This window comes from Lepisma saccharinum, chromosome 10 (genome assembly GCF_977018435.1).
Source record: "Lepisma saccharinum chromosome 10, izLepSacc3.1, whole genome shotgun sequence".
In the NCBI taxonomy this organism is placed as follows: domain Eukaryota; kingdom Metazoa; phylum Arthropoda; class Insecta; order Zygentoma; family Lepismatidae; genus Lepisma; species Lepisma saccharinum.
In genome coordinates, this window is record NC_139238.1 from 17827102 (window position 1) to 17846384 (window position 19283).

A 19283-nucleotide genomic window follows, 5' to 3' on the forward strand; every position below is an offset into this window, starting at 1 on the left:
AAAATATGTACATACATATGTAGGAAAAAATCACTGAAATATCGGGTGGCCAGAATTAAAGTTACCCAACTCAGAGCCTCCTGTAGCCTGTTTGAGGCATCGTAGAACTCTGAAATTTGGTGAATCCACTATGCAGACCATGGGGAAGAGCATGGTGATTAAAAAAAATAGTTCAATTTTCCACCACCAGGTTGAAATGTGGTGCTGTAATAATGAATATTGAAAAACAAGTCAGGTGTACAAATCTTTATTGTTGGTTTCTGCCAGTACAGCAGTGTTCAATATGCATGCCAGCAATATTACTACCGTTCTGATAAAACAACTTCACCAGCAATGCACGTTCTTTCTTATTTAATGGCATGGTGATAACTTTTGCTCAGCCCTCACGTTAAGTAATTTAGCTGAGTTATTAATTAGAAAGACATTTGTTAGTGGCTGGAAGTTGCGAGAAAATAATCTCTCGTTTATTGCAAGATTGCAAGGTAAAGGCAAATCCATAACCAATTGGAGCAGTTTACGTCATTATTACAACCCATCATGGTAGTACAGTGCCACATTTCAACATGGTGGCAGAAAATTGAACTATTTTTTTTCTTTTTTATCGCCATCCTCTTCCCCATGGTCTGCATAATGGAATCACCAAATTTCAGAGTTCTACGATGCCTCAAACAGGCTACAGAGGGCTTTGAGTTGGACAGTTGTTTACACAGAGAGGAGAGGGACAGTTGTTTACACAGCGTCACGCGTCGCGGTAGTCCGGGACGCGAGCCAAAAAATCGGGAAAACTTTCGAGTGCGATTCGCCACTGTTGATAGCCGTGTTCATAAACACTTCGTGCGCATTTTGTGAAAAAACTGAGAGAATCGGTTTTGAATTGTGGCCAGTTTAAGTGCAGTATCATTTTCGGGTGAGGTGTGTGTGCAGTGAAAAGAAGAAAAGTGCACGTCCCGGGGAAGTATACCCCCCCTGGATCCCGCCCCTGACCCGATATTCCTTGGAGACCAGTTCAGCCGGGTGAGGGAGACTCCAAGGAATCTTTGGACACCCTGACCGACGATAGGGGGTAAGTACTTTTTGCGATATCCATGAAAAACCACCCCCATGTTAAACATATGGAGAAATTGACATATTACAAGTGCTAGGGAAAAACAGTAAAAAAGAAACAGTGGATATTAATCCTTATCCTTTGAATGGGCCTAAACCCATACAAGAAGGATCAGGGAAGACGATAAAAAATACCACGTGTGAATACCATCCCTTCTAGAAAAGTTGTTGTGAAAATACCTACCCCATGTTAATCTTATGGTCGCTTTAGGCTTAATTCTGATATAATCAAACTCTGTGTTCACATTCTTGCAACTTTAAAACTAAGCCCCGCTAAGGAATGGGACACATACCACAAGGTAGATAACTTCGTCCCCTGTTTAACAAAACAGCCCCCAACCCTTATCTCCAAGGGGTGGTTTTTCTGCAACTGTTTTAGTGAAGTGGTGCAAAGTGCTAGTGTTGCGACTCGATAGCGTGTCAACCAGCTACGTGGAGTCTGCAGGATACGTGTGACTTTTTGACGTCACAGTGTGTGTGGCAGGAAATCATCTGAGGTGGCTGAGCACGTGGATTTGTTATTGTTGCTTTGAAGTGACAGTTGGACCACGTGCGTCTCCTTTCGCGCGGGAACTTTTTCGGAGCCGATAAATGACATTACAAGTGCCGTATAGTTAAATAAGAAGAATGCCGGCTCCTCCCGGAGCCACCCCGAGGAACAGAGTGGGATCCAAATCGGATCAACCCCCCGAACAACCATTCGACCCCTTCAGAAGGGGTGGTTTGGCCCACTCACCCCCCGAATCCACCCCCCCTCACTCTAAGAGGAGACACCAATCCAGTAATGAGGAACTGGCTGTAGCCTCGCGGCTCAATGAAGACAACACCAACCCAAACCCCTTACCCACCCCCACCCCCTCAGGAAGTCGAATGGCGGAAATCCTGCCGGATTCGACAGAAATACAATTAGGAGCATTTCAGAAAATACAATTAGAGCTAACAACAATGATTTTTAAAGAAAAAAGTATATCAGCGAATAAAAGGGCCCAATTCTTGGAACTACTTGCCAAGCAAAACCAGCTATACATGGAAAAGGTTGCAGATAGCCGATCCCTAAGAACAGCATGCCAAATTCTGGAGGCAAAGCCTAATTCAACAATGATCAAACCTACCTATGCCGAATCCCTTTCTAAACCAGCACAACAAAGCGCTAAGGTAAACCAAATTCAGAAAGTGACTGATAAGGCAAGCCATACAGTATTTATTACTGCCACGGATAATCAAAACACCAGAGCAATCTGGGACAACTTTACTGCCTCTGTGGATCCAGTTAGGGAGGGAGTAAGGATAAAGGCCATGAGATCAACCCCCAAAACCCTAATTATTGAAACATCCACAAAGGAAGATGTAGAAAAAATTTTAAAAAACCCAAATCTTAAGAACAAACACCTAAACGCGGAACTCCCTAAAAAACGTAATCCCTTGATGATTATGTATGACGTTCCTACAAGCAAGGAGGAAGCGAGCATCACAGAAGAATTTTATGTGCTCAATGAAATTGAAAGCAAACTAGGGATGCCATACCAGGAATTTAAAAAAAAATTCAAATTCAGATTCAAAACCGGCCCACGAAATAAGACTGTTTCGCACAGGGTGTATGAACTGGACCCCAAAATCAGAAAATTAATACTTACCTTAGACAAAATCCACCTTGCATACGTGTCCTTGTCCATTAAGGACTACCTTGTAGTCCCAACCTGCGCAACGTGCAGGGACTATGGACATGTTGCAAGGCATTGCAGGGGGGAGAGGTGCTGCGACAGGTGTGGTGAGGTGGGACACGAGAGGGAACAATGCAGGAGGGAGGGACAGCAAAGGATATGTATACCCTGCACTAAAAGAAAAAGAAACTGCAACGAAAATCCTAAGGAATGCCCGACAATGAAGTTCTTTTTACAAAGGCTGATCGAAAAAACGAACTATGGAGGGTAATGATAATAATAGAAGAAAAAAGAAAAAGCAAAAACACCCCCAGCCGCCGACGTCGAAATGCGGCAAGAGCGGCGGCCTACGAACTCCGAATAAGACAAGAACTTAGGAATATAATAAATCATACTTACGTGAAATTTAAAAGATTTCGTAATTCCGCGTTGCACAATTTAATGGTTCAATCCTATTAATTTCGAAGATCCACTGTCTTCATTCACAAAAGGGTACGGCGTTTGAAGCGGAGATGGTACCGCGTCAGTACATTGTTTGTTCCCGGGCGGCGGTGGTTGCGATTTTTCCCGTTCGGCAGCACTGGCACGCGCATCTTGGTTTGCGTCGTCTGCTTCCTGTTGTCCGGTGGCGTTGCAAGTTGGGGGTTGGGGGGCTGGGCCGTGTTGCTCGGTAATGTGCCGTTCCTGTTCCCCGCGTGGCTGGAGGGGGGTCGAGTATGCGTATAGCATCTTTTCTTTTTCAGGTCGGGGATCTTTCTGAGGACAGGGTGCCAAGTTGGGTGTGCTTGTCCATTGTCTAGGTTTAGTGCTGGTTTCTGCTGGATGATAGCATGGGTTTCTTTGATGGTGTTTTCTATGACAGAGCCGGTTGGGTGAAGTATGGATATGGAGGAGATGGTGTGGTTAGTGGAGTGGAGGTGTTGGGAGAGGCCTGATTTAGGTGTGTCGTTTTTGGAATCTTTTACATGTTCGTTAATCCGTTCTTGGACGGTGCGGATGGTTCTGCCAATGTAGGTGTTGTGGCATTGGCATGTGGTCTTGTAGACACCGGGGGATGAAAGTTTGGGTAGGTAGTATCTCTTGAAGTTGGGTAGTGCCCTTCCGATTTGGGATATGGGTTTGTGTGCTACTCGGATGTTGAAGGGTTTGAGGGCCTTGGCAAATTTTCCAGATGTGGTGGGGTGGTATGGAAAGGCGATCCATTTGGGTTTAGGATTTTGGTTCGGGTTATCTCTGTTTCTTGGATGTCTGAACTGGGTTTCTGTTTTTGCGCACCACATGGATAGTTGGCGCTCGGTGTAACCGTTGTTTAGGCCTATTTCCGTTACGCACGCTATTTCATCTTGCAGGTCATCTTCTGTGCAGCTGTGTGTGAAGGCTCTTCTGTAAAAGTTCATCCATACTCCAGCTTTCTGTTTTGGTGGGTGGTTGGATTTTGCATGGATATACTGGGTGCCCGAACCTGGTTTCCTGTATACGGATGTGAAGATCCCCGACCTGAAAAAGAAAAGATGCTATACGCATACTCGACCCCCCTCCAGCCACGCGGGGAACAGGAACGGCACATTACCGAGCAACACGGCCCAGCCCCCCAACCCCCAACTTGCAACGCCACCGGACAACAGGAAGCAGACGACGCAAACCAAGATGCGCGTGCCAGTGCTGCCGAACGGGAAAAATCGCAACCACCGCCGCCCGGGAACAAACAATGTACTGACGCGGTACCATCTCCGCTTCAAACGCCGTACCCTTTTGTGAATGAAGACAGTGGATCTTCGAAATTAATAGGATTGAACCATTAAATTGTGCAACGCGGAATTACGAAATCTTTTAAATTTCACGTAAGTAATTTTAAACCGCGTTTACCGCAACCACCATGAAATAAATCATACGTTTAGAATCCCACTCTCACTTCAACTGTCTAACTCAAACCCAATAGGCGAAATATCCTCCCCCCCAACCTACCAATTCATTAACTTCTTCCTTCTTTTTCCCACCTCCATGATGCGGGGCTCTAATACTGTTCATTACCAACCTTTATTGAGCGAAAAAATCCCTGGTCTGAAATTATGTGCTTTTGTTGTTCCACCTCCCTTTAAGGGATCCACGTGTCTAGTCGATCCAGCCTCGCCCCCTGAGTCAATTCTCCCCTCACCACCACCCACCCCTCCAGAAACACCCTCGATTGCCTCGTCAATGACTTGTCTAGGATCCCCGGATAGCTATGACCATTTCCCCACAGACTCCCAAATGGAGACACATATCCACCCCCTTCAACCCCCCTCCCCACCAGACACGCCAGATAGCTATGACCATTTCCCCACAGACTCCCAAATGGAGACACATATCCACCCCCTCCAACCCCCCTCCCCACCAGACACACCAGCTAGCTATGTCCATTTCCCCACAGACTCTCAAATGGAGACACATATCCACCTCCTTCAACCCCCCTCCCCACCAGACACACTAGAAGTCCATTCGAATTCAACAATGAACCCGGAAGCAACTCCCTTCTGTCCAAAATCTAAATCACCAACTGGAAACAAACCCGACAATATCCAACTTCGAACGTCAAATAACCCAGATTCTCTTCAACCCGAAGAAGATACAAAAGTAAGGTACCCAAACTTCACAAAGCCTATTATGATGGAAATAAAGAACCCGGACCCACCGGATCTCCCAATTTCCCCGATTGATCCCACCCGAATATATCAAAAGTTCGAACTAAATCTCCAATTAAGTCGACTTGAAGAAAAGGAAAATCTAATAACCGCTCTCCGCCTGCTCGTCCGTCTGAAACAAGATGGAGGAAAGCAGATTGCCTTCCCGCATCCGGAAGTCGTGGACAAAATGCTCCTAAGATGCAGCAATATCCCGGTGGACCCTGATAAACTGCATGAATTATTAAAAATAGCATTTGGACGACGAGACCTAGAATTAAATTTGGAAGAAGTATATGCAGATTTTGCTAGGAGTCACGGAAGAGTTGTACAGAATTCGGCGAACCCATGGCCTTTATGGACCTCGGTAGTACGTCATTAATTAAGGAACACGAAAACAAACTGAAGATGCTGCAGGTAAACCTGAACGGTGCGGTGTTAGCGACTGAAGAAATCTTTACATACGCTAGAAACAATAATGTGGACATGCTATTACTCCAGGAGCCATATTTCCTAAACGGGAAGATGATCCATGCCCCTATTGGAGCAAGGGTAATATACAATCAAGACCAAAATACGAAATCTGCAATAGTGTCACTTAACAAGGCTACAACCATTTTGAAAATTGCACTCTTTTCCGACACGCATATAAATTGTATAGAAGTAAATCATGGCAAACTAAATTTTATAATAGTAAATTGCTACTGCCAATACAGCCACAATATTGAAGTGTATACTGCCCGAATCAGGAATGCCTGCCTAGCGTATCCAAATCAAAAACTGCTCTTAACACTGGACAGCAACGCTTCCTCTCCCCTATGGTTTGGAAAGAAAATAAATAATAATGGAGAAAAAATGATGAATTTAATAGCAGAACTAAATTTAATAATAGAAAATATTCAGGGAAATCCACCTACATATAGAGGACGAGCGGGAGCAAGTAGCAATATTGACTTAACATTGACAAATAACAGAATGTCGAAATTAATAGAAAATTGGATGGTGCATGATATGATCACAACCAGTGATCATAATGTGATCTCCTTCAATGTGAGATTAGAATCACCACAAGCAGAAATTGACCAACCAGCTCCGGCGTACAATTGGAATAAGACCGATAAGGAGATCTTACTCGTTAACATCAACTTACCAAAAAATCCCGGACCATGGAAGAGTACAGATGAATGGGCGAAAATTCTAACAAAAAATCTTCAGGTCGGAATAGCGGCTTCAACACCGAGAAGATTACACAATACCCGGAAAAAACCCTAGTCTACAAATCTCACCAAGCTTAGAGCCAAAATGCGAAACTCCAGAAGGCAATACCAGAAAACAAATATTCACAACACAGGAGTATATTTAGAGGCATATCGCAGGGATAAAGCCCGCTACGCAGCGGAGCTGAAGGATTTTAAATACAAAAACTGGTGCAAGTTCGTAAAAAACAACCTGGAACGGGACAAGTGGGGATTACCCTATAAAATAATGACAAATAAAATAAAAGTAGAAGAAAGTATTACAACACTAAGAAAACCGGATGGCTCTTTTACAAGAGATATGAAGGAGACAGGAGAATTGCTACTACATGGATTGCTGCCGGATGACGAGGAGGAAACCGACAACGAAAAGAACAAGGAGGTTAGAACAAGCTGCAGACAATGTCCAAATTCCATACCCATTGTACCGTTCGAGCCGGAGGAGGTCATTGGAGAATTGGCAACTATGAAAAATGGTAAAGTACCAGGGCCAGACGGAATTCCTGCAGAAATTCTTAAACTATCCGCCCCCGAAACAATTAACTTCATAACGGCCCTGTTTAATTTGTGTTTGATTCGCAAGGAATTCCCTGCATCATGGAAAGAGGGAAAACTTGCCGTAATTAAAAAGGAAACCAAGAACGACGAAAAAAGTTTGAAGTCGTATAGGCCCATCTGCCTCCTCAATACTATAGGGAAATTATTCGAGAAAATGTTAAACAAAAGATTGCAAGACTTTCTAACCATGTGTGGCAACACAGGTAGCCAGTTCGGTTTCACAAAGGGCCGATCGACGGAAGATGCAATAAACGCCCTGAAGGAGGAAGTTACAAGATCAAACAAGAAAATAGTTGTAGCTATCTTCGCTGATATCAGCGGCGCCTTTGACAACCTCTGGTGGCCTAACCTGTTTCAGACTTTAAAGAAAATAAATTGTCCAGGCACACTGTTTCAAATTTTGGAGGACTATTTTAGAAATCGCAGAGTCTCCCTGAGGATAGGCGATAACAAACTAACAAAAACCACGACGAAGGGATGCCCACAGGGCTCAGTGTTGGGTCCTCACCTGTGGAATATCAACTTAGAACCTTGTCTTCGTACCCTGGGTGAGAATCCGGACGTGGTCAGAATTATAGCCTACGCGGATGATATCGTCCTGGTCTGCGCTGACGACTCTAGAGTTAAGGTGGAACGCAAGGCAAACAATGCTTTAAAAACCTTGGGAGACTGGTGCAGAGACGCTAAACTAGAACTGTCGGCAGAGAAGACTAAATATCTTATCGCTAAAGGCCATCTTAGCACCAGCAGGAATCCATCCATTAGGATACTGGGATCAGCTATACAGAGATCGGTCAACTTTAAATACCTCGGCGTGACCATGGGAGAGGGTATAAAATTCGGAGAACATATCAAAAACATTACAGCAAAGGCGGAAATGGCGATGGGTAAACTCACCAGAGTGGCATCCCAACAGTTTGGCCTGAAACCAAGCACAATCGAAGCATATATCCGAGCAATATACTACTCCATTGTGACTTACGCAGCCTCTACCTGGTTTGAGAGTCTAGCTTTGAAAAAGAACGTGAGAGTTCTCAGGGCTTCTCAACGAAGAATATTGCTAAGAACAACAGGCACGTTTGGAACAACTTCCACAGAAGCATTGCTAACCCTGACTGGACATCTCCCTTTAGATTTAGAAGTAAAATGGAGGGCGGGTAGATACTTTTTTAAGAAAGGAAATGAAGACAAAATGATCTCCTGTATAGGAAACTTCACCCAACCCTGCATGAAATGAGAAAATCCCTGTTGGACAGATGGCAAGAGGAATGGAACAATGCCGAAAATGGGAGACGGACATATACCTTTGTCCCGGATGTCCGAAGCAGTACACAGACAAAAATATTTCATACAGGGGGCCTGTTGCATCTTCTAACAGGACATGGACCGTATGGCAAATATCTTCACCGAATTGGCAGTGCCCTGGAACCGAAATGTACCTACTGCGGAGCTACGGAGGATTCTCCCGAGCACAGAGTCTTCTTCTGCCCGGAAACAACTGACAGGATCAAAACTTTGCGAAGAGAACTTCCTACGTTTGATATTAGAACACTTCTATGCGGGCAGCAAATTCAAAATCTGAAGATCTTGGCTGACGAAGTCTCAAAAGAAGAAAAGAAGAAATTCAACACACGACACCGTTACACGGCCCCCACAAACAGCCAACAAACACCGGAAGAACCTAGGAGAAGTGCGAGAATACAAAGGCAAAGGATCACCCCGGCCCTCGAGCAGGAGGAAGAGAATGATGAAGAACAATGAGGCACCACCAACTGTATCAAGAAGAAGGCACTACGTGGTATCAACTGGAAGACGGGAAGCCGCAGAAAGAAGAAGAATTCGTCCTGTTCGGATGCTAGGGGAAAAGCACAAAGATTATTTGTTGAGAGTGGCGGAAGCTAGGTTAAAATATATAGTAATTAAATAAAATAAAAATAAAAATTTAAAGAAATATGGTATGCTGGTATTCCAGCACCCGGTGACATTGGCATTCCAATGTCTAATCTAAACCCCAAACTAATTAACATCAAATTAAACAAGCACTATATTATTATTCATTTAAATTATTTTTATTCAAATTCTAACAAATTCAAAAAAAAAAAAAACTTAATTCACTGTATGTCATATAATGAAGATCAGAGTGTACCCATTTTGATCGACAACTTAGCATTTCAATATTGTTTTATTTTATTTTTTATTTTATTTTATTGTTGTCATACCTTATTTACTCTTTTGTACAATTAATATTAACTTTAAAATATTTCAAACGCAACTCAAGCTACATAAGTCATGGACTGAAATAGGAGGAGTAGGACGAACCGACAGGGATAAGAACACCTAGCCTCTGGGGTGAGCAATCTCCCAAACAATAAATTCAAATAACTAAAGGTCCTCAACCTATTGCGATCTGTCCTTGGCGGTTCGTCTTGCGGCATGGATTAAATATACTATAGATTCCGGGAGTCCGGAATCCGGATCACAGTGCATACATAAAACAAGAAAAAGAATGTGAAAAGAAATAAAATAAACATAACTAAATAAAAATGACACAATTATACTAAAATATAACTATGTGCTGGTATCTGTGAAGACCACTAACAATACTGTAATGTGTAAATTGTGACTTGTAATTTACATATAATAATCAAATCACTGTATTGGGAACCATGTATATGTATGTGTCTTATATATATATATTTTTTTTTCTTTCTCTTCTTATATTTGTTTTATATATATATATGTGTACTGTAGTAAAGGATAATTTAAATAAAGGTAGTGTGTGCAACAATAATGGGTGAACCGTAATACGAGCAACTGCCGTCCCAGTTTATATCAGAGGCACTGGGACATGCGCATACCCTCGAATGTATGCGGGTGGAGGTTAGGATACATTCGGGGGTTCCCCCATTATTGCAAGATTGCAAGGTAAAGGCAAATCCATAACCAATTGGAGCAGTTTACGTCATTATTACAACCCATCATGGTAGTACAGTGCCACATTTCAACATGGTGGCAGAAAATTGAACTATTTTTTTTCTTTTTTATCGCCATCCTCTTCCCCATGGTCTGCATAATGGAATCACCAAATTTCAGAGTTCTACGATGCCTCAAACAGGCTACAGAGGGCTTTGAGTTGGATAACTTTAATTCTTTCCACCTGGTACGTAAAACACGAAAGGAGCAGTGTGTGTAGTGTGTGCTATGGTTAGCAGAGTTCAAATCAGTAACACGTTTTCAGCGGCGTGCAAGAAGAGAATGGAACGTGATGAATCTACCTTTCACGTTTGTCAACATGTTAACTGCCAGGCGTACACTGCTAGACTTGCCAGAGCGTGTCACATTGAACATTTGTGCGCATGCGCGATCTATAAGACTCGGTGCTGACCTTGAAATGGTGACGATCAAATCTCAGGGAGATTTTCTATCGATTGAGCATTGACCCAACAACATAAAATGTATAGTTCTTTCTTTATAAGCATATATTTTTGTATACCTCTAGCCCGGACACCCTGTATATTAAAATGTGTAATAAAATAATATTAGTTGTAGTCCGTGCTACACGTAACGTTTCCAAATATTATATATTCGTAACCCTTCCATAGGAAAAATTTGAATTATAATAATGTTCAAAAGTTCAATTTTCGGCCATCAGATGGCATCGCCACCTGATACTCTCCCTGTGCTGCCTCTAGTGGGGGTTTCCGCACTAGCTGGCTTGCCGTAAAATCTCCGCACATAGTCTGACACACTTCATCGGCAGGAACCCAAGCGTACACGACCAGTTTTTGCAGCAGCTACATCTACTTCCTCGTCCAGCTAGAGACGTGCCTGGCCATGGCCCGAATCAAATAGAAGCCAACCATTTGCTCTACACGTGCAATAGGACACTACAAAAAGGTAAAAAGGACTGTAAATTGAGCATGGTGTTTTTGGGCTTTTGCCTGAACATTTTTGCTAGGTAAGTAAATGCTCCACTGTGACAATAGGAATGTAAAATACAGTATCATACATTTGCTGCGCTTAACGTCCTGTTTTATCCCACATTAAGGCGACGATACTTTTCTTTTTTTTTTATCTCTCCCCCCCCCACTTTCTTTTTGTCTCAAGAACAGGTAAAAGTAAACCAATATCAGTTTCTACGTGAAAAGGAAAAGAACCCATGTAGATATAACCAACTGAACTTAAAGTTAAATCACGTTTGGTGCTCCTCTGTGCAACGTATATTCTTGTTTGAAGCCAGGCGCACGAGCTTAAATAACCGCTGAGCATGTGGAGGCGAAATTAACAGACACGCAGGTCGTGTTCTTGGATCTAATAGTGCCACGTTAGCGTGTTAATTCAACCCTTGCTTCATAATGTAAAATTGCGACAAATCGAACAAGAACTTATAAAAATAACGGATACTGCTTGACCGAACCCACTTAATTCTAGTAGAATCGTTTACCCTCATTACCCCTAACGGTAGCATTAAATACGCTAGAATCAGCACAAACAATGAGAGTACATTTAAAGGTTTCTAGTCAAATAAAAGTGAATGTATAGTGTAGATTAATCAAGTACTAGAGAGAGTAGAAGTTTGATTATCTTTGGTTTACGTGGTAATATCAGTTAATGTTCGTTGCCAAATATATGCATGTATGAACTTCTGATCTGTGATTGGCATGTGATTAATTATCAATGATTTTTGAGATAATACGAGCTGGGCGTGTGGTAAATTAATAAGTGTGGTTCCACGCATTGAGCGTTTGTCTCTTTCTGCAATGTACAGATTAATTGCTAATTTTTGCACCTTTTTATGAGTCGTCCTGTTTGATGATATACGCAATAAATTGCACGATACATTGTTAAAATTGATATTTTGAAATAGTATCTTTGATAGACCTGCATTCTCGTCCTTATGCCATTGTAAGATACGTACATGTACTGGTGAACAGCAAGTTAAACTTAAGGTTGTCATTGGGGTATAGCGGCGATGTTTTCTGGAGAGGGAAAAACATTAACTTAACTACATAAACAACAATTGCAATGGAGAAAGCATAAAAGTGCCATTCATTGCCGGACCCTTTGATACATATATATATATATATATATATATTTTTACAGGGCCTTTGCCTCGTGCTTCTCGCTGATTTTTGCCCATGAAATCTCGCATTATTAAGTGAGGAGTACGACGCAAATTAATAATTTGTAATCTATAGGACGGGTCTTGTTCGCTCCCAGTTGCTGTTGCCTATGGCCGCTTCCAGCTTAAATATTGTTGGCAACTGCAACTGTCCCTAACTATAGCGTTACATACATTTAAGGGTCCTGGAAGGAAATAAGGAATATGACCAACTAAACTGAACATATTTAATTCTTGCAGTGTGATTTTCATGGTGCATTTTAATTTGGTTTATTTTATTTTGCTATTGCAAAGATGAGGATGAGTGATGATACGATGAAATTGATGAAGGGACACTCACAAAGAACTAGGGATGGGCCGATATGAAATTTTGGCCGATACCGATAAAGTAACGATATAAAATTTACTGATACCGATAACCGATATTCTACCGATCCGATATAAAATTAGAAATGGTCCTTGAAGAACCTGAAAGATTCATTGACCTCCTTAATAAATGTGTGTTTTGAGGTGACTGCAGTGAAAAAGAAATTGCATATTTAGACATTTACTTTTTTAGAAATTAGGGCATGGAGATTATCCATAAAAATTAAAACAAAATGGCAGAATTTTCCACTAAATTACCAGATATTTATTGATATATCGGATCGGTAAAATAATCGGTAATTTTACCGATAAACCGAAACACCGATATGCCTATATCGGCCGATACCGATAGAGTACCGATTAATTGGTCCCATCCCTACAAAGAACACTCATGCCCAGGCTGGGATTCAAACCCAGAACACATGGTTTTGTAAATTTTGTACATGGCAAGAGTATTTAGTGATAGTTTCTTTTTGATCAGCAGAAAAAGAAAAAAATGGTGCCATATAACTGAAGCAAGTAGGACACATGAGTACCTTTGGTAAAGTTACATTTTTGGAAGCGCAGCTGTAGCGAAGATATATATATATATATTTTTGGAAGAGCTGTAGCAAAGCTACTTATAAAATGTGGAGTTCTAATTCCCACTAATAAGTGGGTGGAACTGCAAGAGTTCACAAGGTATTTGCATGTGTGTGTGGATAGAGCGTTGGGAGAGGGTAAGTCTCTGCAGAGGGTAACTTTTCAAGGGCTCTCTTTTCAAACTTGCCATGGAGAACAAAAAATAATGTAGCTCAAGAACAAATTGCAGGGAGATGAAATCAGTTTTGTTTTCTTTCTTAAAGACAGGGCTTTTAGCGAAGGTAAAATTTAAACATTGTCCCTTGCAAAAATTAGTGTTGAAGGAAGAAGAGGAGGAAGAAAATTGATTTTTTAAAAAAAATGCGAGGGGCATGCCTCTTTGACCCCAACAATAGACCGAACTGAATGAAAAAAAATGCAGTATGTAGCAGTGGTACATTCCTCCAACCATGCAAAGTTTCACTGAAAACAGACTGATACTTCTTGGCTAAAAAAAATAATTAAGAATGTATAATTGTGCAGCGTTGCCAACTTACGAAACAATTTTTGGAATTTCGCTTTTAGCATCGGCCCTACTGCCACTGGATGGGCCAGATTTGAAGGGAAGCATGACAAAAGACCAGTCTTTGAGGATGTGTAATGTTTGTGCCATGCCAATTTTTTAAAAATTGAAATTACGGCATTTGGAAATTTTGCGTAATTTTGGAAAATTCCGAACTTTGGGATTTTGCCTCCACTTTCCACCTGAACCCTTAATTGTTGCACATTGCTTAAAAAAAGTGTTGCTTTTTACTCATTATTACATGTACATTTTAAATATTTCAAAAAATGCAGTGGTAAAAGGGTTATAGCCCTTTATCTAAAACTTATTCCATAGTAAGAATGGATATATTGTTTTGCAATTTCAATATGTAATACCTTTAGAGGCATACTAATGAACAAAAATATTGATCTGAAATATCGTTTATAGTTTTCAAGAAATGGCAAGTTAATTCATTCATGTGGCCCAGGAAAATTTTGAAAATCGAAAATATGCCTTTGCCCCCTAATATCCCCCCCTGGACCCTTAATTGCCACACATTGCTCAAAGGGTTGCTTTTTTTTACTCATTATTCCATGTAAAATTTTAATCTTTTAAAAAATGCACAGGTTGAGGAGTTACAGACATTTTATAAATGTATAAACATATTACAGGCGAAACAAAGGCATTTTTCAATGTTAATAACAGTAACAATTTACATATTGTTTTGTAATTCGAGTATGTCATATCTTCTCATGTATACTAATGAACAAAAAAGACACTGAATTATCGTGTGTAGTTTTTGAGATGACACGTTACTCCCATGTGGAGGTGGTTTATATCGAAACCAGCCACCCGCTAAAGGTTTTAGGATAATTGATTGTTTTGTTTTATTTTACTTAGCTTTTCTGCAAATTTTGGCTAATCAGAAAGATGCGGATGAGTGATGTGATGAAATTGAAAGAGATGCTCACAAAGAACACCCAGGTCGGGATTCAAACCTGGCATCGTAGCACTCTTTACTAAGCACCACCATAGAGGCTGGTAATTAAGGATAATAAATTATTAATAACGGTTAGATGAAATTGTTAGTGTTTTGAGAAAAGGGCAATTTCTTTCTAAATTATCATCATCAAATATTCACACACACCCACTACTGAACATACCTGAAATATATTTTGCCATTTGGCTGCATCAAAGGGATGAAGCTTCTCCAGACCCAAGAAACGGACATTATATTCTGGTCTGTAAACTATTGGCCACTGGTGAGGCTCAATCTTAATGTAAAGGTTTGAAGCACGACTCTTCCTAGATTAAAAAGTGAGAAAAAATGTAAGCAAAGCTTCCACTAAGCACACTGAACTAAAATACCTAAAACTTAACTCAGATGTACTCATTGGAAACATTTCAAAACTCTAGCCTAATTTAATAGTAACACCACAAAATTTAACTAACTTACTCATGTGAGCATATAAAACACTGGAGATGTAATTTCACATGAAAATATAAGTTAACTTTAATTATATTAAAACGAATATAAAGAAGAACTGAATGTGCCAGGTTTCTTGGAAACAATGGAATGAAAGTATAGACAGAAAAAAATATTCTACACAACAGATGCAGGGGGCCGTTGACCCACTTTACCCTCTTGAGAATTAATCTACAGATTTCGATGTTTCATGTAATATAAAATTGGTTCCAGCATGCAAAAAACACAAATAATGCAGATATTTGATAAGTAAATATCTACCATTTCAGAGTTTTTTCTCTGCTTTTCATTAGTAAAAACCAGTTGTATGCACCCTCAAATACCTAAAGAACATGTGCAAGAGAGCACACCATCAAACTTAGCACTCCGAACTTAATGAAAATGTTGAAACCTACTATCAGCACCAAATCTAACACTCTTACCAATAATTTCACTTCTATTTTGGTTTCTTAAATTTTCAGTCCAAGTTTGATTTACTTTATTTTATAATACACTAGCTGATTGCCTGGGTATTTATTTATCCCAATAATCTTCTATTAGACAGGAATATAATAAATTCTAACTATAGTGTAAAATGAACTTGGAGTTGAACGGCATTGGGAGCGTCACTATTCATCTCAGCGGCCCCGACAACAATGGATTCCACACTAATATCGGTCGTTTTCAATTATTTTTACATGTCACCCCCTTCCCACCCTAACCCTTAGGGGTGCCAGGAGTGTCTTACCCGCACAGTATTTCTTTCCAGATTGTAAGTCATATGTGTACCAAGTTTGGTCATCGTGAATGTCACCAATTAGCTTAGAGATTCAAAAAATTATGGATTCAACACTAATGTAGATCATTTTTGACATTTTATTTCACCTCCTCTCACCCCCCATCCCGATAGGTGATGAACTTGGAGTTGAACGGCATTGGGAGTGTCACTATTCATCTTAGTGACCCCGAAAACTACTTATTCCACCACACTAATATCGGTCGTTTTCGATTATTTTTACGTCACCCCCTCCTACCCACACCCGTAGGGGTGTCTCACCCCCACAGTATTTCTTTCTAGATTGTAAGTCATACGAGTACCAAGTTTGGTTGAAATCGCTCCAGGAGTTCGAGAGTTATACCGGAACAAACAAACACACACATACATTCATTTTTATATATTCTGTAGAAGATAGATTTATGAAACTGTAGGCAACGTCCCATTTGCTGCTGTTAGTAATGTCCTGTTGGGTGCTATATTCACAGCGCGAAGGCTTCAGGCTGTACTGCTTCACACTAAGGTTACAGATGTACTTTACTTCACAACAACACATTTTTGTGAGCTAAAAAAATTGGAAAAATTCATAAACAGCATCATCTTCATAAACCTGCACAACATTTCACTTTCTCGAGTTAACAAAGTAAGTTTATTTAACATGTGCTTACAATTGAACTGTGCATAATGAGGATATGGAAATACAGCAATTGGAACTTATGCTAAAATGAAAAAGTATTTCCCTCTTCCTTTTATACAGGGTGTGGTAGAGGTAATATGACTTTGGAATGGCTAGTACTCAGCAAGTAAAAAGGTGGTTAAACTCTGCTCCTTGCCAATAGGCAAATTAGACAATTCAATGTTAATAGGCATGGCAGTGTGGACCTGCATCATTGGGTGTTGGTTGTTGAGAATTATTTCAAATGTAATGAATCCACAATTACCACTTGGAACCTTTTCGCAGACACCAATGTGGAGTGTCTTCTTCCCTTGACTTGTCACTTTGTGACTTTTTTGTGGGGTTATATGAAAGCAAAGGTTTACATAAACAAAAAATGCAACACTGAGGAGCTGGAAAATTCCATTCATCAAGAAATCATTATTGTGGAGGAAAAAATATTGTAAGGAGCAATGCAGAATTTCGAGTAGAGCCTTCCTTTTCAGTAAATAAACCTTGTGTAACTTGACAATCAACCAACTTATTACTGTTTAAAATCATACGTTCCCTCTGCCGCATCCTGTACATAAGATACAATCATATATTTACCCTGAAGAGCGTCTGTCTTTTGGTTTTCCCATTGTTTCACGTTAACGTTACTGTCAACTCTCGCCAAAAAACCTGAAAGGAAAAAAGAAATGTTATTGAAGATTGATGTTACAATATCCAAAGCTGGCAAATTTTGTTATACTGGTACCATTCCAATCACTGATTGATTGATTTTGTATATCTTACTTCGTATTTCAGCCATTTTTGGCTTCTCACGAAGATGAAGATGAATAATGATATGATGATAGTTTAATTCTTAGTCTGAGGAAGACCCAGATAGAAACGTTACATGTAAAGTGTTTTTAAATCTTAATAAACTGCCTTGGTCAGCTACTTTAGTGTGTTTACGATGAAATTGATGAAGGTACACAAAAAGAACACAAATGCGCAGGATGGAATTTGAACCCGTTCCAATCATGTCATGATCTCTTGCAATTAGAACAAGAGAATGGGGGATGAGTTTTGAATAATGAATAACTGAAAGTAAGTATATATAACTGTACAAATGGAACATGCCCATCCTTATGCACCTACATAGTTTAATAATGCCTACAATATTGCTGGATTTGTAATGAAAAAGATACAGAAATCATGTCTTGCTCCAAATGCAACACATAAATATTTATCCCATCCTGTAGTTCGGCATTTATGTGGAACTAATTTACAGTGGTCAGAAGTAGCGAGCTACTTGTAGCGTCGCTACTGTAGCTAGCTACAAAATTTGTAGCTGTAGCTGTAGCTGTAGCGACGCTACATTTTGAAAGTTGTAGTTGTAGCGGTAGCGAAGCTACAAAATTCCTGTAGTTGTAGCGAAAATTTCGCTACAGCTACATTTTTCTTGGCATTTTGAGGTGAATTTTGAATGTGGCAACAGTGTCAGAAAAAATCGACAATAACCCTTAATGTTGCAGGAGGTTCATAAAGACAGTCTATTACATGGAGATACTGATTATCTAGATTGTAGATTATATATATCTGCGTAGTTTATTTAATTAGTATCTGAAGAATTCAGATATCCAGATAACTAAGTGACATATATGAATATATTCCTGCTAACAGCTACGTTTTTTTAGCTGCATCGCTATTTTGGGGAGAAACATGCCTCGTTTGCTGCACCACTGGAAAAAAGTGCCTCGTTTGCGTCACCCCCGGAACAAATCCTGTGGATATTCATGGTGTAAGAGACACCAAAATGTCATTAATTGCTGTGTAAGACACAAATTGCAGTGCAAAAACGAGCGATGGAATTTCCACTGCACTGACAAGGGAATAGTGCCAGCAATAAATGGCTCAGTACGTTAACAGCATTGATCATCGTCAGTATATAAGATCTCACCAGCAAGAAATTATTGTTACAAGAATGATAGAGTTTCTGGAATTACAGTTATTTTCGAGATAGTATTTGTTCACAAATTTTAAAATTACAATACGTTTAGAACACTCAGGTTTACACGACAGTTTCCTCAATAATTTTATCATATTGCAAAAAGTATGTACAAGTTATTGACTTTCCTGCAGAAACGACAATTTTCTTTAGTTAATATACATAGTTTTCAAATTTATGTATTTCTCCTACTTTTGCGTCACTTTTCTGTAACTTTTGCTAATCATGACATCATCATCATCATCCTTCGCTCTTTCCTGTCTCTGGCTGGGTTGGCATAGAAGTCAAGCCTCTCCATTTTTTTTCCTGGTCTTTCACAACTCCTCTCTTTCCAAGGTGTTCCAATCTTGTCTCCTAACACTCTCCACTATCTGAGCCTCCCTGATGGCGCAGTGGTAGCGTCGTCGCCTTGTAATCAAGGGGTCCCGGGTTCGATACCCGGTGGAGGCACAAGTGGTTCGGATTCCACTTTAAACTGTAGGTCCAGTCCCGATTAGCCTTACTGTGCATAAAGTGGACTTAAAACACCAAATCAACCAACCAACTCTCCACTATCTGCTCTT

General features: G+C 40.3%; 1 protein-coding gene across 1 annotated transcript in view; it reads right to left on the reverse strand.

The window, feature by feature from the left end:
* The window catches only part of HDAC11 (Histone deacetylase 11), a 38955-nt gene that overhangs the window by 14640 nt on the left and 5032 nt on the right, over positions 1–19283 (reverse strand). Inside the window, exons 2-3 of the mRNA XM_083129612.1 lie at positions 17337–17408; positions 14996–15137 (exon numbers count right to left, since the gene is read on the reverse strand). Coding sequence (XP_082985738.1) covers positions 14996–15137; positions 17337–17368 — 174 coding nt within the window. The 5' untranslated portion in view covers positions 17369–17408. The remainder of the gene's footprint in view (positions 1–14995; positions 15138–17336; positions 17409–19283) is intronic.